The 23353-nt window shown below is 44.6% G+C and overlaps 2 protein-coding genes across 2 annotated transcripts in view; one reads left to right on the top strand and one right to left on the bottom strand.

Annotated features, from left to right (window-relative positions):
* nrg3a (neuregulin 3a) overlaps positions 1-23353 on the bottom strand; it is a 399759-nt gene that overhangs the window by 11996 nt on the left and 364410 nt on the right. The window contains exon 7 of the mRNA XM_085799387.1: positions 6966-7084. Coding sequence (XP_085655513.1) covers positions 6966-7084 — 119 coding nt within the window. The remainder of the gene's footprint in view (positions 1-6965; positions 7085-23353) is intronic.
* Positions 1-23353, top strand: part of cbr1 (carbonyl reductase 1) — a 176541-nt gene that overhangs the window by 89726 nt on the left and 63462 nt on the right. The window lies entirely within an intron of this gene.

Raw genomic sequence — 23353 nt, 5'->3', positions numbered from 1 at the left:
GGGGTTTTCAAAGTGTGGGATAGTGAGCCTCCCCTAAGAGAACTCAAAAGCATACCGCCCCCCCCTAATTATTATTGCTATTATTACTGTTATTGTTGTTGCTTTGTATGTTCCACACAGGCTTAAAAAAGGTTTTAAACAATAAATGTTATACACATCTTTATTTTTATAAACATCTTAAACATGTTTGTATGTTCTTAAACATATTTTTAAAACATTTTAATCATCTTTATCTGTGTATGTGCTTAAATATCTTTTTTTTTAACACATTTTAACATCTGTATGTTTTTAAAAAAAATGTTAAAACACAATCTGTATGTTTTTAACATCTTTTTTAAACACATTTTAGCATCTGTATGTTTTCAGCATCTTTTTTAAACACATTTTAACATCTGTATGTTTTCAACATCTTTTTTTAACACATTTTAACATCTGTATGTTTTCAGCATCTTTTTAACACATTTTAACATCTGTATGTTTTTTAAAAAACATTTTAAACACAATCTGTATGTTTTCAACATCTTTTTCAAACACATTTTAACATCTGTATGTTTTCAACATCTTTTTCAAACACATTTTAACATCTGTAGCCTATGTTTTTAACATTTTTTTTCTCCAGATTTTAACAGTAGCTTGTTTTTTTAAATATATTTTTGAATACATTCATTTTAAGGCCTCTTTTTGCAATTCCTCAAATCAAATAATAAACAGATCAACGTCAGTGATTTTTATCATCACTGCGCGCATGTACAGCGCTGCTTTTCATATCGGTCTCAACATCATGCGTAAATCCTTTCCATGACGGCAATAAACGAATCTTGCCACCTTATTTTGCTCACCTCTATTTTAGTGGGAACAATGAGTCTGTGTCTTTGATGCGCACAGGCGGTTGATGCGGGGATGCACTGTGGAAAGGAATAAACGCAGATCATCCTCTACCCGCAGCCGTGACCGGTACTTGCTTTTAATCATTGTCAATGCGGAAAACCCACACTCACACAAGTAGGTAGACGTGAAGGGGATGAACACCTTTACAGCCTTTTTGGTGAGGTGGGGGAACTCGGTCTCCACAGACAGCCAGAAGTGTGCAAGTGACACCTCACTCATCCTTTGTTTCAAGTCCATATTAGAGTTCAGCTCGACAAGGGCCTCCTCCTCTTGCATAGTCAGTCCATCACGCGGTGTCACAGGAAAAGAAAACGGATTTCTCACCCACTGATTTGCCACGGTCTCCTCCCCAAAATAGTCTCCAAACTGCTCACGTAACCCCTTCAAATGTGCAATGACCACTTGTTGCACACAGTCCAGTTGGAGTCCTGTCTTCTCCACAACATCCTCCAAGGTTGGGAACATTTCCACTGAGCCCCGTTCAACACGAGCACACCACAGATCCAACTTTTTCCTGAATGCAGAGACTTGATCGTGCGCCAAAAAGACGTTGCACTCTTTGCCTTGCAGAGAGGTGTTCAGTGTGTTTATCCGGTCAAAAATATCAGACAGATAGGCAAGCATTGCAACCCACTTTGCGTCCTCCATATGCTTCACCAGTGGGGAGTTGATTTCGGCCAGGAACATGAGGACTTCCTCGCGCAGATCACACAAGCGGGTGAGGACCTTGCCCCGCGACAGCCACCGGACCTCGGAGTGCAGGAGCAGTTGATGGAAGTGAGCGCCCATCTCATTGCAGAGGATGGAGAAGAGACGGGCGTTCATGGCGCGTGATTTAATTAGGTTGACAATTTTTACTGCCTCATCCAGGACCGCGCGCAGCTCTTTGGGCATCCTCTTGGTGGCCAAAGCCTGGCGATGGATGATACAGTGTGACCAAACAGCGGCGGGCGCAACCGCTTGCACCTGTTTCACCAGACCGCTGTGGCGGCCTGTCATTGCCCTGGCACCGTCAGTGCATATACCACAACAGCGGCTCCAGTCAATATGATTTTCCTGAATGAAGTCATTCAAAGCCCGGACTGGCGTTACCGGGGCCCCACCCTGGAGCCAGGCCTGGGGTCGGGGCCCGCAGGCGAGCGTCTGGTGGCCGGGTCTTGGCCCACGGGACCCGGCCGGGCGCAGCCCGAACGAGCGACGTGGGCCCGCCCTCCCGTAGGCCCACCACCCGCGGGAGGGTTCATAAGGGGAAGGTGCCGTGTGATTTGGGTGGCAGCCGTGGGCGGGGGCCCCGGCGACCCAATCCCCGGACGACGACTCTGGCTTTAGGGACATGGAATGTCACCTCGCTGGGGGGGAAAGAGCCTGAGCTTGTGCGGGAGGCTGAGAGGTATCGACTAGAGATAGTCGGGCTCACCTCCACGCACAGCCTGGGCTCTGGAACCCAACTCCTTGAGAGAGGTTGGACTCTCTTCCACTCTGGAGTTGCCCATGGTGAGAGGCGGCGAGCTGGTGTGGGCTTGCTCATAGCTCCCCAGCTCAGCCGCCATGTGTTGGAGTTCTCCCCACTTAACGAGAGGGTCGCTTCCCTGCGCCTTCGGGTCGGGGATAGGTCTCTCACTGTCGTTTCGGCCTACGGGCCGAACGGCAGTGCAGAGTACCCGGCCTTCCTGGAGGCCCTGGGAGGGGTGCTGGAAAGTGCCCCAACTGGGGACTCCATCGTTCTGTTGGGGGACTTCAACGCTCACGTGGGCAACGACAGTGTTACCTGGAGAGGTGTGATTGGGAGGAACGGCCTCCCCGATCTGAACCCGAGCGGTGTTTTGTTATTGGACTTCTGTGCTTACCACAGTCTGTCCATAACGAACACCATGTTCGAGCATAAGGGTGTCCATCAGTGCACGTGGCACCAGGACACCCTAGGACGGAGGTCAATGATCGTATGTCTTGGACACTCGGGTGAAGAGAGGGGCTGAGCTGTCAACTGATCACCACCTGGTGGTGAGTTGGATCCGCTGGCAGGGGAGGAAGCTGGTCAGACCTGGAAGACCCAAGCCTATCGTGAGGGTCTGCTGGGAACGTCTGGCAGAATCCCCTGTCAGGGAGGTCTTCAACTCCCACCTCCGGGAGAGCTTTGACCGGATTCCGAGGGAGGCGGGAGACATTGAGTCCGAATGGACCATGTTCTCCACTTCCATTGTTGACGCGGCCGTCCGGAGCTTGCGGCCGTAAGGTCTCCGGCGCCTGTCGCGGCGGCAATCCCCGAACCCGGTGGAGGATACCGGAAGTAAGGGATGCCGTCAAGCTGAAGAAGGAGTCCTACCGAGCCTGGCTAGCTCGGCGGACTCCCGAGGCAGCTGACGGGTACCGGCAGGCCAAGCGGACTGCAGCCCGGGCGGTCGCGGAAGCAAAAACTCGGGTCTGGGAAAAGTTCGGGGAGGCCATGGAGGAGGACTACCGGTCAGCCTCGAGGAAATTCTGGCAAACCATCCGGCGCCTCAGGAGGGGGAAGCAGTGCTCCGCCAACACTGTTTACAGTGGAGGAGGGGAGCTGTTGACCTCGACTGGGGACATCGTCGGGCGGATGGAAGGAATACTTCGAGGATCTCCTCAATCCCACTGACACGCCGTCCGTCGAGGAAGCAGAGGCTGAGGATTCAGAGGTTGATTCATTCATCCACCCAAGCTGAAGTCACTGAGGTAGTCCGGAAGCTCCTCAGTGGCAAGGCACCCGGGGTGGATGAGATCTGCCCTGAGTACCTCAAGTCTCTGGATGTTGCGGGGCTGTCGTGGCTGACACGCCTCTGCAGCATCGCGTGGCAGTCGGGGACAGTGCCTCTGGACTGGCAGACCGGGGTTGTGGTCCCTCTCTTCAAAAAGGGGGACCGGAGGGTGTGTTCCAACTACCGGGGAATCACACTCCTCAGCCTCCCGGGGAAAGTCTATTCCAGGGTGCTGGAGAGGAGAATTCGGCCGATAGTCGAACCTCGGATTCAGGAGGAACAATGCGGTTTTCGCCCTGGCCGTGGAACGCTGGACCAGCTCTTCACCCTCCGCAGGGTGCTCGAGGGCGCGTGGGAGTTTGCCCAACCAGTCCACATGTGTTTTGTGGACTTGGAGAAGGCTTTCGACCGTGTCCCAACGTGGGCATCCTGTGGGGGGTGCTCCGAGAGTATGGGGTCGGAGGCCCTCTGCTGAGGGCTGTACGGTCCCTGTATGACCGGAGCAGGAGCTTGGTTCGCATTGCCGGCAGTAAGTCAGACCTGTTCCCGGTGCGTGTTGGACTCCGGCAGGGCTGCCCTTTGTCACCGGTTCTGTTCATTATTTTTATGGACAGAATTTCTAGGCGCAGCCAAGTGCCGGAGGGGGTACGGTTCGGGAGCCACTTGATTTCATCTCTGCTTTTTGCAGATGATGTGGTCTTGTTGGCTCCCTCGAGCCAGGACCTTCAGCATGCACTGGGGCGGTTTGCAGCCGAGTGTGAAGCAGCCGGGATGAGAATCAGCACCTCTAAGTCTGAGGCCATGGTTCTCGACCGGAAAAAGGTGGCTTGCACCCTCCAGGTCGGGGGAGAGTTCCTGCCTCAGGTGGAGGAGTTTAAGTATCTTGGGGTCTTGTTCACGAGTGAGGGGAGAACGGAGCGCGAGATCGACAGGCGGATCGGATCGCAGTAATGCGGTCATTGTATCGGTCCGTCGTGGTGAAGAAGGAGCTGAGCCGAAAGGCAAAGCTCTCGATTTACCGGTCGATCTACGTTCCCACCCTCACCTATGGTCATGAACTCTGGGTCATGACCGAAAGAACGGGATCCCGGATACAAGCGGCCGAAATGAGTTTCCTCCGCAGGGTGGCGGGGCGCTCCCTTAGAGATAGGGTGAGGAGCTCTGTCACCCGGGAGGAGCTCGGAGTAGAGCCGCTGCTCCTCCACATCGAGAGGAGCCAGCTGAGGTGGCTCGGGCACCTGTATAGGATGCCCCCTGGACGCCTCCCTCGTGAGGTGTTCCGGGCATGTCCCACCGGGAGGAGGCCCCGAGGAAGACCCAGGACACGCTGGAGTGACTACGTCACTCGGCTGGCCTGGGAACGCCTTGGAGTCCCCCCGGAAGAGCTGGAGGAAGTGTCCGGGGAGAGGGAAGTCTGGGGATCCCTGCTCCGACTGCTGCCCCCGCGACCCGGACTCGGATAATGCGGCGGACAATGGATGGATGGATGGATGGAAGTCATTCAAAGCCTTGAAGATTTCTGCGGCTGTAGTGCGAGCCGGCAGAGGGTGGCAAAATAGAAATTCCTCCTGGACACCGAGCTCTTTAATAAAGCGTACATACACCATTAGCTGTGCACAGTTAGCAACATCAGTGGACTCGTCCAGCTGAATGGAGAAGAAAGGGCTCTCACGGATAGCGTCCAGCACCTGTTCTTTGACATCAGCTGCCATGTCAGAGATGCGGCGCTGGATGGTGTTGTCAGAAATCGGGACGGCATCCAGCTTGGCAGCAGCAGCTTCGCCCAATAGTACCGAACACATATCTTTGGCAGCAGGGAGGAGCAACGTCTCACCAATGTTGTGGGGCTTCCCCGCCTTCGCAATACGTAACGCTACGCGATATGATGCTTCGGTTGCCCTGGTATTCACAGTGCCAAACGCCTCGATGACTTTCTTCTGTGACCGCAATTCCTTAAGTTTCAGGTCAAAAAACTCCCTCGGCTTGGTCATTAAACTGTGGTGCTTGGTTTCAATGTGACGCCGGAGTTTACATGGTCGCATACTGTCGTTAGCTAGCACCTCTTTACAGATAACGCACTGTGGCAGCTGAGCATCGTCAGGACCAATATATGAAAAACCAAACTTTAAATAATCAGGGTCATACTTCCTCCGTTTTCTGCTCGCCCCAGACTCTGTGCCCTCTCTCACTTTCACTTGAGATATTAAAAATCGATCCATTTTGCCACTCGCCAGATGTTTACAGTTTTTTTTTTTCTTCTTTTTTTTTTCTCTCGCCGCGCCTCCCCTGAAACCCTCTGGTGCCCCCCAGGGGAGGCGCGCCTCACACTTTGAAAACCGCTGATTTAGTTAAATAAAGACAATAAAGAGAATAAAAACAACATCTTGTAAGTACTGTGTGTATGTTGTTGTGTTTCATGATGAGATGTTTGAATAAAAATCTGTGGAATATAAATATGATAACAATCAGGAATTTGCAAATAAATTCATATATTTATCTTTAGCAAATAGATAATCATTTAATTAACCACAAATTATTAATGTAATTGTGAAAGCAGTGAAGTGCAGGGGCCCACTAAGTCAAATAAAAGGGTTTTAATTCTGGATCGACCTTCCTTTAAGACATTACGTATACACATCTACCAGAGATGTCAACACGCGGTCCTAAAACCAGACGGAGGCTCATCGTCATGTCATAAACCCTGAATCCCTCCATCTGTCTAAGTTTCTGAATCTGTCGTTTCAGTGTGGACAAAGTTTTGACTTTGTCAGGAACAGAGTTGACTCATGCAGCAGCTCAGCTTCTTTGTTTCTGCTCTGCTCTGTGTGTTTGTTCGTGTGAACTGTGACAGAAAAACCAACCTTGGCAGAAGTACGCACTCGTATGTGTGTGTGTGCACTGAAGTGTGTTGCTGCTGATGAACATGCCAAAGCCCAGCCGACCTGAACGCACCACCACCACAACCACCACCACCACCATGGAGCAGCAGCAGCAGTGGTGGAGGGAAAAGAAAAAGGGATTTACACGTCTGCGCTGGCTCATGAATCCCTGCACGTGTGCGTGTGTGCATTTTATCTCTGTCCCATCTTGTCTGCCTTCATGACTGTTATAGATATGCTTATTAACATGTTTATAGCTTTAATTATAATTACTATCATTCTCCCGTAAATCAGCCATTAGCTCCGGCTCCACTCTAATGTGGATAATTCAATTTCTCTCTTCGCTGCATGTTGCCCCCCCATCCCACCATCCCACCACCCCGCTGTGAACAGGAAGGGACACCAAAGTTGCTTATTGTTGGTATAAAGTGCAATAAAACTGTGTGTGTGTGTGTGTGTAGGCTGAGCGTGGTACCTGTGATGCTTCGCTGTGCCTCTGGAGCTGCTGTTGGACGGCGTGGTGCTGATGTTGCAGTGTGCAAAGCTGGACTCACAGACGTTTCCCTGGCGAGGCTGGGAGGGGCGTTTACAGTACTGTGGAAAAAAACAAACAAACCATAAACAACAACAACAACAAAGACTGTGAGTGATTATAAAGCAGATCTTGTTTCTATATTAACACTGTGAAAGGACCAAAAATCCACAGAGAACTGCTCCGTCTTCTCATGGACGTCATCAACCCTTCAGATAAAGACAGACGTGTATTTTTTTTACATCATGTGTTGAAACTTCTCTCTCTGAAGCGGGGCTACGCTGAGATTTCTCAGATCTCTCCGGTTAACCTCCCCCGGCTCTTTGGCTCACGCTGGGTGCCTCGGGGGTCTCGGGGGTGTGTCTGCGGCTTTGATTCTGGAAACTGATTGTCAGACACTAAATGGACTCGCGTCACTTCTTTTTCTGTCTAGTTCCTCTGAAACCTTCCTCAACGTCAATGCTCTTCTTTTTTTTTTCGAGAACTGAGGTGAACTGTTGTGATTAAGGCAAGGCAAGTTTATTTGTATCACCCATTTTTACAAACAGTTTAGCTGTGTCTCAATTCCAGTACCTCAATGAGTACACTGTCATGTAGGCTACTATACTATGTGCTCGTACTATGTGTATACTCACTTCTGTAGTGCACAAATGTCAACAGTTAAAGAGACCCAGAGGAGTTTGTATTTGGTTATAAAAGAGTCTCATATTAATGTGGATGAATCTACGTTACCCACACTTGTTAACAGGCCCTATTTCGATAAATAGATCGTTTTGTCTTTATAGTTATTTTTATATTATTATTTAGTGGTCGGCTCGCCCAGCATTTCTTAGTTTCGGTTGCTCAGCGGGTCATGGGAGTAATGCCACCGGATCGCTGTTTATGGTCGGAACTACGACGGTATCTGATCGTCTTCCAACCTCCAAATTTCGTTCTTGATCAATGAAAACATTTTTGGCAAATGCTTTCGCTTTCGTCAGGCTCATGGGAAGTGTAGTGTGAAAACGCTTTGTTTGCCGAAACTCCTCGTAGTCCCTTTAATATTGTCTCAAATCGAATACTGTCTTTCGATCGTAATTGTTGCCAACATCTTCTTCTTTTTTGGACCGCTATTGTCGGCCATCAACGGCTTGTTTTGTTGGTAATTTTAATTACCGATAATGAACGTCTTACTTGTACTTTGCTTGTGTGCACCCCCTGTTACTGTTTAATGCATTTGTCATCGGCTCCTCTTATTTGCGGAAGACACTGGCCTACCGGTATGTTGATTTATATTCTGCTACGTAGCCACGATGGTGAACACTGAGGGTGTGAAGTGTCCATCTGAGTACTTTACAGTGCACTGCATTTTGACATACTTGTCAGTGTGAACGCACTTACAACACTCAAAATAGTTAAGTATGAAGATATTCGAATTGAGCCACAGCGTTTGTCTCAAAAGGCTTTATATAGCATCATAACAACATCCTCTGACTGGGAGGGTGAGCACAGAGGCTTCTGGGTAAGTGGCAATTTGACAACCAGTTGCTTCAAAATATGGCAAAGTCACAATGGTTCGATTGGCTGCTCTGTGGACGTGTGTTAACATGTTAAAAAGGTGACAACCAGACACAGTGTATTTGCATTTAAATTGAAGCATCGTCTCTGCACAACTGCAGATCATTTAGAAAAAACATGTAAACTTCACCAAGCAGCTTCGTATGGAGTCACGTGGAGTTTGACGACTGTAGCTCTGGTTTTAAATGGCATCAAAAGACACGTGCTCTTGCAGCAGAGTGATAGTTATATCATTTGAATCTTTGCTAACAAGGCCACATTATTCCAGCAGCCAAGAGCAAAACAGTCATTAACATCGTCTACTTTAATTCCATGGAAACGACGACCGTGTCACATCTTTAACATCACAATCAGCCTCACTGAATTAAATCATTTACATTATTTCTTCACAACAGTATTGTATATAGACATGCACATTATTTGCTTATCAACCCTGCTCAGTGTCAAATCTTTTCTTTAAGTTGTACTTGCATGAAACAAACCGAGAAAAACCATGAAATGAGTCATTAATGCATCCTGTTACTGAGGAAACCTTTGAGATATCAAGAAATATGAGAATAAAATGGAGTATGACAAACAATGGTGTCTAATCCTGCAAACATGTGCAAATGTTTTTGGATATCATACTGTAATGTAAAATATTTCCTGGGACATTAAAGTTTCTGTATCCTTGTGTCTTCTTTTTGTCGATCTTGTTGATTTACACTTCTTGTATTCTTCCTATAGCTGCTGCTGTACGTCTTTGTTCTTATTGCTTTCTATCCATTTTGAATCTCTCCTTCATTCACACTGATCCCAGCTCCTCTCTGTCTCTCTCTGTGCAGCCTCCATGACAGGATATCTAAATCAGCAGCACGTCGTCGGTGGTAAGCAGGCAAGCAACAAAAAGCTGCTCCTTTAACCCTTTTCATGCTCTCTGAAGGAGCCAACATATGCAATGAAACAAAGCTGTGCTCTTTGATTTTTTTTGTTTTTGTTTTTGTTTCAGTTCACGGCGGTGCAGCTTGAAAAGACGCAGACTCACTCGGATCTGCTGCGAGCTCCTCAAATGAAACGCATACACACGAAGAAAAAAAAAAGTGGTTTCAAAACTTTAAAAGCCTTCGAGATGTGAGGAGCGCCGCAGAGCCGGTTTGATTTCGTACCATACTACACAGACCTTATCAGGGGTTCGCATCTATCTGTGGCGGTGACAGTTTCCCCTCCTCAGCGTTATCTGAGCATCGTCTAGACTCTAACTTCTAGACGTCAGGTAAGAAGAGGCCTATTTTTATGCCATTTCTTGCTCTGAGGACTTTCATGACTGTTCTTTAAACAAAGTTCCAGCTCTTGATGTCTGACTAACAAGGCTGTCACTGATGTAATCCCTTTTGAGGACCCTCTGCGGGACACCAGCCTCATTAGCGTCACACATGCTGCTATGGTTATGTGACCATTCAGACATTTGGAGGCTGATTTTCCTTTACTTATGAAATCATGATGCGATGGCAGGAAGGGGGAGAAAGAGAGAGTGAAGCCTTTTGAAGCACCTGATTGGTCACAAAAGAAGATGATATGATCATGTATAGATGAACCCAGTGTCCCCGAGCCAGAGTCACGAGTCATGGTGTGGGTGAGGACGGTGAAGTTAATAAGTGAACCTGCTCTGACACTAATAAGATCTCCGGGAGCTGCTGTTCACACCTGCATAAGGTTCAGGAGAAGTTTGAATCATTCTTCATTTTTGGAAGTTGCTCAGTTCAGCAGAGTCTTTCCAATTTCCATTTATATTTTATATTTTGTCAAGACCTTCTTCTTAGTTTTATTCTGATTTTTCAATCAAATGACAAAAAGTCAAGTCGGTCAGTTACACAAAATGTTAAGTTTAAAGAAAAGAAAAAGAAGAGCGCCGCACACTCAGCTCCAGTTGCAGAGAGTTTTATTTGACAACGGCCGAAACGTTGTCAAATAAAACTCTCTGCAACTGGAGCTGAGTGTGCGGCGCTCTTCTTTTTTCTTTTCTCAACTTTATCCATCGCCAGCACCTCTACAATTATGGTGTGCGTTGTTCTTCATCTTACGTTTAAAGAAAAACCACCACAAAGGATGTACACATATGAAAAAAGTAAATCAAAGCAGCAACACAACCTAAACACAACAAGAACAGCTCAACACAAATGGCTTCAGGTCTTAAACAAATATATTCATATCAAAAACAACAAATTAGTTTCTCAACACTCCAAAATAAAAAAATCGGTTTCATGCAAAAGTCTTTTCTCAGGTCAGAAACAAAAAAGGTCAATGAGTGAGAAAAAAGAAATAATAATCCAACATTAACTCCCAGAACGGATCACTCATGTCATGTCATGTCATGTCATGTCATGTCATGTATTTTTGGCTGCAGAGGAGAACTGGAGCCCAACGAGGGACTAGAACTACCGTGACAGCTTTTTCTCCAGCTGCTTTTCGTGGTACTAGCACGATACGACTTCTCGTGGTCTCTCCATTATACTCTGTGATGTCACTCTGTGAAGTCTTTGACTCTGCAGTTCCCTGAGGCCTAAGTCTCACTGGCTGCTTTTTTGTGACATCACAACGTCACAGGAGCATGTCACAGCCCCCTCTGCTTTCTAACCACACTTTTCACCCCCAACGTTGTACTTGTCTTACCCTCCTCTTGTCTTTTTGTAAGCGGCTTTGGGTCCCTGAAAAGCGCTATAAAAATTCAATAAATTATTATTATTATTATTATTATTATTACAAGAAGTCCTGACGGCGGGTTTAAAGGCTCTGTTTCTGAGGCTTTGCTACTTTCATAGCATCGATATTGAACCTATCAAACACAACTAGAGTCAAGTCACCCAAATATTACAGCTGTTCCTGTTTCGGCTGTTTTACTTATAAACTCTTAGAGGAAAAGTTACAGGAGACAAACTATCTTTCTTATTTTAAAGTTATTTTTTCAGACTTTTGCCTTGAAACAGTCATGAGGGAGAAAGGTGGGAAAACAGAGAGAGAGAGAGAAAAGATGAGAAAAGGCCACAGTCCAGACTCAAACCAGGACCACAGGGGCAAAGACTAAGCCCAAAGCACAGCCTTATATTTCATATTTTGTCTCTCTCACCCACTGTCTGGGATCCACAGTAGTTGCGTTTATTTACCTCCAACTCCAGAACAGAGCAGACTTTTTTATTAGAGGCATTAGAGTTATCTGTGTGTGACTCTGTCTGCTTGATCTGCGGCACCGCTTGTGTTTGAAAGATGTTTTTAATATGAACAGGAACGACACAGAGATCAACACTGACAGTGTTATTAAGTCAAATAGATGGTTTTTAACTTAGATGAAAGTCTGTGCATGTTTTAGACCTAATTTAGACACAAGTCGGCGGTCATAACAAACTCTCCCAGACACGCAAACCCTCCTTTCACAGCTTGAACTTGTACTGAGGAATATAATAAGAAATACAGACGATAAGAAAAGAGTTCATTAGGTTTGTTAGTTTGTTACTTCTCTGAATGATCAAATCTTAAACTTTGAAATCTTTGGTTTTTAAACTTGCATGTCTGAGTGTCTCATGTCTCATGTTCCCTCCTTCTCATCCTGTCACAACTCATTTGTTTTACATTAATTTAAGATGGGCCACGATGGAGCGAGGTGTTCACTGATTGTTGCTGGAGGCATTAAATGATCCATATTGGGCTCATGGAGGTGCTGCTCCACATCTGAAACAATCTCTCTGACATTGTTAGTCACATTATCCCCCCACATAAAACCCCCCAAAAAACACTGGCAATTTGCAGTGACTGTCATAAAATATTAAGAAACATCAGACGACTGAAAATTTGTAATGCTTTAACTAATAATATGACAGGTAATTATTAGTTATCTAGGTCAAATTGGCATTGAATAAACATTAGATGGAGTCATACTTACAACTCCGGCAGGTTTTTACAATGGTAAAAGGGCAGACATTTGGTTTAAAAGGCAGAAAAGCTCTTTTAAAGACTGTATCTTCAGAAATGATGGAACACCATGATTGACACTGATAAATTAAGGTAATTTATCAAAAAAGCTTCTACTGTAGTAACCTGCCTGGAAAAGACTAATCAGTAAGTAATAAATAACCTCCTTAAAAGATAAATAACAACCTATAATGAATCATAAAGGTACGCAGAGCTTGAACATCTTCTGGTTGTGGTGTCAGCAGGTCAAAGTGATTTGAGTGTTTCTCCTCCTGAGGTCACACATCAGTTTACTACAACAACACTTACTGGGGGGATTGTGTTGTTTTATTCTCCAGTTTGATAGAGATGGGAGGCTTCTGGTCTTGATGTGAAGCGATTGCTGATATAATTTTATCCAGATCTTGGTCTAATTAAAATAGTTGGGCATTTTGTCCAAGTTTTTTTTTCGGTTCCTCTGTGATGTAGTTTGGCCTGTATCTTGAGATTTGATGTGATGCCACAATTGTCTTTTTTTCCTTTTTCTATTTATGGCATTCTATTTATTATATTCAAGCTTATAGCCTTTTGTCTTGTTATTGTGCGTAAGAGCTTCTATTCTCTGATATAGTTGGGATATTTATGATTTTTATATCACTGTTTGAACGATTTCTATGAATGGGTTTTATACTGTGATGACTGATTTGGACCAGCTGGTTCTGTTTAAAAAGGAGACACACCCACATATGAGTGCAAAGGACGACTGTTAACGCGTCCGCTTATCTGTACTGCTGCTGTGCACCTTATATTAAAAGAAAGTGCAATCACTTACTAAGAGTACTGTCGATTCTCTACACGGTTTGATCTTTTTGGAGCGTCACTGGAGACATTTGGAGTGAGCACGCCTAATCTACCTACAGTATTGGCTCCTGAACTTTTCCCAGGCCAAATCTCTCCAGCATGTTCTGGATGAACCGAGATACCTCCCACCAGTTGGACACGTCTCCAGTGGGAGGAGCCCAGGAAGCAGGAAGCATCTGAACCACCTGAAACACCTTTCTGATGTCAAGCCTGAGCCCTGACACCCTTGGGGAGGAAAAGTCATGTCTCTCTACAACACAAAGCTCCAGACCACAGGGGAGAGTCAGGATGAGGAAGATGGACAGGCAAACGCAGATGGTCCTCCTGTTGCTGCTGTATCTGATCTGAGGAGGAAACTTCCATTTCCTGTGAGTCTGACATCTTTTATCCAACACTACATCACTGCTATCTCCTATCTTACACAGCGCTGAGAGATAAAAGCAGTGTGAATATACAGTATTCATTTAATGTAAATCCAATATATCTGATGATGCGTTTAGTAAAAAAAAAATCCAACACCATCCTGTTGCATCACTCTCGTCTCTCATCTTTTTCCCCCGCTCTCTGGTGCTCTGACTCTCTGACACATCCTGGCTGCTAATTGATACAGAAGCTTCCTGTGAGCAGTTGTTAATTTCTCAGCTGGTGGTGATAAAACAGAAAATATTAAGTTTTAACTGTGGGGATGTTATGTTAGTGACCTAAGAAAGCAGAGCTACGCGTACTCAGACACCGGAGGATCTGTAAAGGCTCCGATGTGCTGTTCATTAATTAATGAGAGGAAGAGAGTGATGGTGAGTTCACTGACTCACCATCTCTTTGCCTTCACAGTTACAGACACAAGTCCATTTTATAGATGGATCTAGGTTTTCTTAAAGGGATAGTTCAACATTTTGGCAAATTGGCCCATTGCCATCATAGCAGTAGGTTCATTACCTTTAGTTGTCAGTGCAAGCTATTTTTTAGAACGGCGGAGTAGAGCCGTGAGCTGCTCAGAGCTACACTACAGAGGCTAATGGGATTTCTTGGTTTCCCTCATCAAACTCATCAAATGCACAATCCTCCAACAACTCCAAAACGCTCTGGTGGACAAGTTGTGACCAGAGGCCTGTACTGCGAAGCCAGTTTAGTGGGTTAGCGAGGTATGTTGAGTGTAAAGCCAGCCTCTCCTGTACTGTGAAGGTGGCTGTCTTTTAACGAGGCTAGATCACCATGGTAACTTATGCTTAGCTCATAACCTGGTCCCGACCAGGTTTTGTTCAGAGTTTAATCATAAAACCGGCTATAAAAGCGCCGCTGTTTCACTATTTTAACTCATTTACAGCTGGCGGCACCTTTACTTTGAAAGTCCAGTGGAGCTGGATCAGAACGGAGCGTTTGTACGGAGGGAGAGATCAGCTGATCCGCTGCTGTTTACTTTCTCTCTGAGCGTCTCCGCTGAGTCTCCGCCTCCTCACCCGTTGAGCTGAGCGTCAGGAGCTCATTATATATTAGACTATAGCATATATTTTACTTTTATATACAGTCAGTCACCACTGATAGAAGTTGTTCGCTCGCAGCAGGACAGATAATCAGATGGATAATCGGTAAAGTTAATAATTTCACTTAATGTGGCCGTGAATAAATTAATTCCGATGTGTCGCCTGTTATATTTCAGAGTTGCCCAAACTCAAATCTTGAATAAGTTTCCGCTGTTTTCACATTTAAAAAGGTCTTTGTTTATGAGATTTGCTTGTACCTAGCTGCAGCAGCACCTAAAAAAAACCTCACTGTAACCTATCCAGCCTCGCTTCCAATAAAACACACACTCGTGTTATAATTGCGATCAGTGAAATATAACAATATAAAACACAATTTAAAATGACAGTTGATGTTGCTCTAGTTTATATGGATAAAACTTCATATTTAAAAGTAGCGCAAGAGCTGTCAGAAAAATTAAAAGCAGCCTCCTCTCTTGTCATATTTGCAGCAACACTGTTGCTTTAGGCTGTGATCGTGCTTTTTTTAATATCGCTCATACTCTCTCCATTAAAACAATTGCACTCGTCTTGGCTGAAATCAGCCCGTTGTGGATCAATTTCGTGCGGAAGTAGAATAATATGACGTCAAACGCCCCCTTTTATGTGAATGCGCGCAGAGCACAAAGCTGAGAACCGGACTTGACTAATTAAGTTGATAACCACCGTCACAGTACTGTTTAGCTCTGATTGCGGACTTGAGGGTTTGTTGAGCTGCATCTTGAGCACAAAGCCTAGGTATGTTGAGCCTCCTTCGCAGTACAGGCCTCTGCACATTCACCACGCTATGAGATAATAACAGAACGTTACCAGACAGAGTTGTTTTAGAGGGAAATTCATGCAAAACAGCTGATGTGTGTAGTTTTTCAGCAAGCAGTCTCTGCATTTACCTCAAAAACAACTCCGTCTCATAATGTTCTGTTATTATCTCATAGCGTGGTGAATGTGCAGGTCACAACTTGTCCACCAGAGGGTTTTGGAGTTGTTGGATTGTGTATTTGAGTTTGATGAGGGAAACCAAGAAATCCCATTAGCTTCCGTAGTGTAGCTCTGAGCAGCTAAAAACAGCTTGCACCAACAAATAAAGGTAACAAACTTACTGCTATGACTATTATGGCAATGGTCCAATTTGCTAAAATGTTGAACTATCCCTTTAAGGAAAGAAGAAAACCGGAAACTGTGGATATATACAGCTCCCCCGACAGTGTATAGACTTCATCAATAATAAAAACACGTTATGTCTTCCTGCACAGCTGGAGGCAGAGGAGAAACTCGATCGGCTCTTTAGCCTGGGCAGAAGTAATCATCAGCTTTGACGCCGACTTCACACCACGTCTGGACATTTGTGGTGCAAAGGGTGCATGTAATGTTGTGTATTAATGGAAATGTATGTGCGTATGTGTGTGTGTGTGAGCTGTAATGGATGTTTTAATCTCTGGGATAGAGGCTGCTGTAGCGTACACCGTCTGCCTCTGGCGCTGATGTTTTTTACCTCTGACAGAGCGTCCGGAGGGGTTCGGGAGATGATTTTTATGATTTGTACAGAGATGTTGGCATCAATAAGAGCGATTGCAGCGTTATAAACACACGGTAGTCTGAAAGCTAACTGTAGGAGAAGGTGCAGGAGAGAGAGAGAGGAGAGAGGATAATTAATTATGCAGCTTTGACAGGCAGGCTCTGTGCAGCACCTGCAGAATTCATGATGGGGAGGTAAAAAGCTGATTGATTGACGGAGACGCTTTCTCTCTCTCCCTCTCACTCAGAGCCTCTCTTCACTGTAATAATCAAACACTTCCAGGAAACGGCCAATCAGAAGTGCTCATTTTCTATAACGGACCATCAAAACTGGAAACTTGCTGCTTTTGTCATGACCCACGAGGCGTTCACATACACACATACACTGCAAGCACACACTGAAATACAAGGGGGAAGTAAAACTCCTAAGTGCAGTGAGATAAGGTGGAATTAAATAGGGATTTAATTAAAATGACAAAGACTTTAGAGAAATTCAGCAGAACAGCCTGCTGTGTGTGTGTGTGTGACACATTTGTGTGAATGCATGCTCCCCTAAACGCCACTGACCTTGTGTTTGTTGTTGTGTATGTGTGTGTGTTGAGAAAATTTCAGTAATTGATTGCCTGCAGACAGAAATCAATGGGTGCATAGGCAAAAAAACACACACACAAAAAAACAAAAAAGCAAAGCAAAACAAAACAACACAAAACCCAAATACAATTGATTTGCATGTTGTACCTTCCCCGAGGGCTCTGGGAGAAATGAAATAAATAAAACAAGATGTAAAAGCCACATTTTAACACTAAAGATTAGCTGTGTTTGTCTAAACAAAGCATTACTGTGGAGTCAGTAAACACTGATCAGTAATTCATGAGCCAGCGCTAAACGAGCAATTAGCGAAATAAGGAGGCCAAAGGAGAACGTTACGTTATGATGTGATTTTTCTATTGAAGTCTGTTGTCGTCTGCTGCTCCAGACAGAGGAGATGATCATCTATCAGCAACGTATCAGAATAAAAGTAAAGTATAGAAAGGGCTCCTTAAACATGTCAAGCTTCATGTCCTGTCACACGAACAGACCGCTACTGTAGCCATGACTACAACATCATTACTGTGTTCCCAGCTGGTTAACGTGTCACCAGTCGTCTGGCAGAGATGTGCAGGGTCACAATGATGCTAATTGAACTGTGGAGCGTGTGAGGGAAACATGTGACCTGATCTGCTTTTTACCAATGAAGTAAATTGAGTAGATTTTCTTAAATTAAAGCTGTAAGTTATTGCTTGACGAGCTATAATCAATGGGTCTGCAGTCGGTCAGTCAGTGTGCTGTAGCAGAGGCTTCCTGCAGAGTAGCAGTGATACTAATCTCTGAGTTCAACATTAAAATGCATCATAGAGTTATGAAATATTGGATTCAATGGCTTTGAATTCAGATAACTGGATATGTTAACTGTACATGATTCATATTTTTTTGTATACATTGCCACTACACACTGCTGGAATACAGATATTTTTTCTTACAAATGTTGTTTTCTATTGCTTTATATTTATTACCTGAACGTTCACTCTGGTCGGCTCCTGCAATACTGTAATCTTATCTTATCTTATCTTATCTTATCTTATCTTATCTTATCTTATCTTATCTTATCTTACTTTACCCTACCTTATCTTATCTTACTTTACCTTACCTTATCTTATTTAATAGTTCTAGGCTACAGATGTCAACATGGATGCTCAGTCTGACTGTGAAAGTAGAAGGTAACCTCAAATTATAAAATCCAAGTTTGACTGAAAATCAGCTGGACTCACAAATAGCCCAACATTTCTATGTAACTTACAATTATCTTGAAATAAAATGAATTTGACAATAGGAACACTGATAAAAGAACAGTGGAGCATCTTTCAAGATTTCAGCATTGAGTTGCAAATGCAGCACAGACTGACAATAAACTTTGATCAGTGACGGCTCATAGATCAGAAAGCTCCTGACTCCTGTCTGCAGGTTACACACTTTATGTTCTGTGTTAAAGTGGTAGGCATGGATGGATCTCTGTGTAACCGGACCCCTCCCTGGTTGGTCAAACCCACATCCATTACACGGAGCGCGGAGTTGATTTCACGCTGAGTTGAATTTTGGGTAACTGACATCATCATTTTGTGTGAAAGCGGCATGTTGTGAGGATCCTGCTCTCTCTTTCAGAATACAATTTTCCATTCACTTCCATACAGAAATGTAATATGTAGGCTACATGTTTATAACAGAATGAATTACCCACACTAAAATCTATATCAAAAGTTTTCTATGGTAAAACACCATAAAACCATAAATATTTAATTTATGTATGTAGGCTACATAAACATACATAGTAATATATGGGATTGTTCCTATTTCAAATAGGCTTCATATATAATTTTCACATATTAAGCGTATAGCGTTAGTTCTGGCAGGCCATGACGTCAAGCTCTAATCAGCACAGCGTAACTGTCTTCACCTGTGCAGGTCAGCTGATGGCTCAGCTGACTCCCCTATTGGGGAACTGCATTCAGGGCGCGCTGTTTAAACTGCTGTAGCCCGACGTCACCTCCCTTGCTGCTGCTGCTTCCTCTGCCGGCTTTTTGGCAAGACGGGCTCCCGCATGAGGGAAGGATCGCTGGTTGTGTTCGTGCTCGCCCTGCTGCTCCCGATGTCGTCGCCCCCGTCCACGATGCGGACCCGCGGCGGCTGGCGCGGTGTCGTGTCATGGGGCTTCAGCGAAGCTCTGGAACGGAGGACGCCGTCTGCGACGACGGGGGAGGGGGGCTCCTTCTCTCCGTCGGGGCTCTCACCTGGCAGGTGGGGGCGGCGTCACACACAGCTGTTCCATTGACCGGCGACGGCTGATTCCGGGGCTGTGGAGTTTCTGTTTGCCAGCGATGATGCCAACGCGGTCGGAGCGTCACACAAGGAACGGTTTGCTTTATCTTAATTTGCGCTGGGTTTCAACCTCCATAGCGATAAAAACAGAATCATATTTGGCATTGAATTATTCACTGAGGCAGCTCCTTTTGGGGTTTTTGGGGGGTTCGTCTATTTCCTTTTAAATGGGTACATGTTTTCCAACTTAAATAGCCTCTGACTCTCTTGTTGTGCTAGAGGGTCAGGAATTTGCCGGCGTGGTCGTTTTGGGGGGTTTTCTTTGCTCCCTGTTTTCTTGTCTGTAACAACATCTATTGCACCTCTGTCCTCCTGGTGAGGGATCCCTCCTCTGTTGCTCACCCTGAGGTTTCTCTCCGATTTTTTTCCCTGTTAAAAGGGTTTTCCATGGAGTTTTTCCTCAGTCGATGTGAGGGTCTAAGGACAGAGGATGTTGTTACGATGCCATGTAAAGCCTTTGAGACAAACTGTTTGTAAAAAACGGGCTATACAAATAAAATTGCCTTGCCTTACTGCGCCTGTCAATAGAGCATTCTAGATGCACAAAAAGCTATGAGCCTTTCATTGTAAATAATTGATTTAATATTATTATTGTTATTATTATTAATAATGGTTATTATTATTGTAAAAATTATTATTGTTAAGAGGTAGCGTGTGGCTTATTCCCTATTAAATTTTATAGGCAAAAATTAATTCCATTCTAGATGGCCTCCTGGCATCTCTTAGCAGAGGTTCCAGGATTTGCCGGTGTGGTTGTTTTGGGGGTTTTCTTTGCTGCTGCGCTCCCTGCTTATGCCGTCATGATGGCTCGTGAAGGGCAGGAAGGTGCTCTCTTCCTGCCTCAGGCTTTTTCACTTCCAAGCGCAAGCGCGTGAAGAGCAGGGGGTCCCAGAACAGTACCATACCGCCAAATTAAACCGTGCAAGTAAATAAATATTATTTTGACATTAGTGGTCCTGACAGAAATTAAGCGTATAGCGTTAGTTCTGGCAGGGCCATGACGTCAAGCTCTAATCAGCACAGCAGTAACTGTCTTCACCTGTAGCAGGTCAGCTGATGGATCAGCTGACTCTCCCACTATTGGGGAACTGCATTCAGGGCGCGCTGTTTAAACTGCTGTAGCCCGACGTCACCTCCCTTGCTGCTGCTGCTTCCTCTGCCGGCTTTTTTGCAACCCACCTCCGCCCCAGCTCCTCCTGTCATTATATCTTGTTGGTTGCTCTGCTCTGTCTGGGTTTTCTTTGCTGCTGCGCTCCCTGCTTATGCCGTTCATGATGGCTCGTGAAGGGCAGGAAGGTGCTCTTCCTGCCTCAGGCTTTCCACGCAAGCGCGTGGAAGAGCAGGGGGTCCCAGAACAGTACCATACCGCCAAATTAAACCGTGCAAGTAAATAAATATTATTTTGACATAGTGGTCCTGACAGAAACAAGTTTTTATTCTATATGCACAATCTAATACATCCACATATGTTACATTTGTGTATGTTCTTCTACTTCACATTAACCAATACTAAACATCTGCAAACTGTGTTTCTAACAAGGTCCAAGATTGTAGAAAATCTTCTTAATTGATAATGTGGCTAATAAAAAATGCTGCCTGTAACTTAATTAAAAAAATAACCACAGCTTAATACTTTTGAACATCTTGTATTTTGCTGGGTTTAAAATAGGAGCTGCATGACCTAACCTCCATGAGTGCACGCTCACAGTTTTCCTGAGTGCAAATTAGCAGATGTTAAACCTCGCCATGGCAGAAACTTTTAACTTTTAAACTTTTAAAGTGTGTGAACTTAGACCTGACACATGACAATTTACAAAGTCCAGGTGTGTGAGTGGAGGAGGTTCATCAGGGTCTGTAGTCCACCTTTGAGCTGACATGTTATTCATTAGTTTAAATCCTCCTCCTCCTGCTCGTGTCTCTTTTCTTTCTCTTTTCCCTACTTTATCAAATTTAAAACTAATGTGAATTGAACCAAATCAAAGACCCAGAAGAAAATCTTAAAACCTAAAGTGTAATTTCTCCTAATGCATCAAAAAGAAGCAGAAGAAGTGAATGTGATAAAGTGCAGTGACCCATTTAAAGAGTTCAAAGGTTGAAATCTTCCTCCCATTAACTTCCATTATAGGAGCGGGTATGAAAGACACACAAGTGAGAAGTAATTACCTCACTATTCTGACTAAGTCTTACTCCCTTTGATTAAAGATTCACTAATTTTAAAGCTCACACTGTAAGATCTAAGTCCATGCGGAGCTTGTGCACGTACGTCTGGTTGTTTGTCTTTAGCAGAGCACTTAGCTTGAGGGTGATACGAGGAGACACGCCTGACACGCCATCTTCACAAACTCCACATATTTTAGATTACTTTCAAGCCATGGTTAGCTCTGTCTCCAAGGTTGATATGAGATCTCTGAGCCCCCCCTCGTATATGCGAACTGAAACTCAAGTGGAGATCCTGAGGCGAGAATGCCCCAGTGCTTTAAAGTCTATAAACCTGATATTAAAGTTGACAGGGCCTGTGGAGTGCCGCTCCTCTCACATGTTTTTTTTTTTTTTTACGTCCATGACCTGTTGATCCAAGTGAGACATCAATATGACACGAGCAGCAGCCATCATTATCATGTTGGAGGTGTGTGTGTGAGGTTCACTAAACTTCTGTAAACTGAGATGCTCAAGGGCTTTTTCTACAGAGCTGGAGGCTGGGGCACATTGGAGGTGTGTTTGATTCATAAATAGGACTACTATTCCGAGGAAACAAAAATTAAAGGTCCCATATAACATAAATAAAGATGTCCATGTTTTTTTTTTAAATTTTTAATCATATCAGCTCTCAGTTTCTATATTAATACTGTGAAAGTATCAAAACGTCCGTCTACAGAGAAATGCACACAGCCTGTATTCAGAAACTTTAAATGAGTTGTCACGACTTCCTGTGACATTGTGATGTCATAACAAAGCAGTCACACCCACCATCCATCCAACACCTGCAGGTTTTGGTTTCTCTGAGTGTTTTATTCTGAAATCTGCTCTATTTTTATTTGACCATTCAAAAGAGAGTCGTAGAGCTTATACTCTCCTCTGATTGGCTGGCTACGCTGCTATTACCAGAGCTGTTGAAGAAAGCCTGAAATGGGGATGTAAAACTACACTGAGGTAGTTTTTGGTTCTTAATACCACAAAGATATTTTCTTACTGTTTAGCACCTTAAATAAAAAACAGAAGGAGTGTAAAATAAGGGACATTTCGCAAAATATTTGTTAGTATGTGTCTGATCTGGCGGTGGAATAGTTTGACATTTTGGGGAAGCTGCTCATTTGCTCAGAGAGAGAGAGAGAGCATGAGAAGATGGATACCTCCTGCACAGTAAAACACTTATTTAAATGTCCACAAACATCCACCTTGACCTTCTCGCTGTGACTCTTTAAGAATGTCACACACTGGCTCTGCATAATGTTTGGGAACAAGCTTGTGTTTGCTCTTATGCTAATGAGCAGCACAATAGGGACATATCAGGCCAAGGACTGACGGTCAGCTGGTTCATGTTTGAATTGCAATTATCTCCAATTCATGCAGCCAGGGCCTCACACACAGGACTCGATCTGTGTTGTGTAAATACATATGTTTATGATGGATGGACGGTCCCATAGTGTGTGTACAGTACAGTATGATACACTCGCTTTGCTTCATTGTAAATTCACAACATGCCCTGGGAGGAAACACACAATTCATTCAATAAAGCTTCTTGTCAAGCCCGTGTGTCGGTTTAGATGGGAAACTTATATAACAAGCATGTAAAAGTGGTTAAAGCTCATTTCTGCATAATAGTCATGCGTGGCACACCTACACACACACACACACACACACACACATATGCACATTATGCTGAGGTAATGGCAGATGTGGATTTGACTGACATTCAAATTAACGTAATGTTTTCCGAGCCAGCTACTCTGAGACGCACATCTGGGCGAGATGTGATGACAAAGAGCGCCGAGTAGATGATGAATGACACTGCTCCCAAACCACTGAGCGATTCCTCGCTCACAGGAC

The sequence above is a fragment of the Trachurus japonicus genome, chromosome 15, assembly GCF_045865225.1.
Source record: "Trachurus japonicus isolate A0001 chromosome 15, Traja_1.0".
NCBI lineage: Eukaryota > Metazoa > Chordata > Actinopteri > Carangiformes > Carangidae > Trachurus > Trachurus japonicus.
The sequence above is the reverse complement of the archived record's forward strand: the minus strand, read 5'-3'. Positions and strand labels throughout refer to the sequence as shown.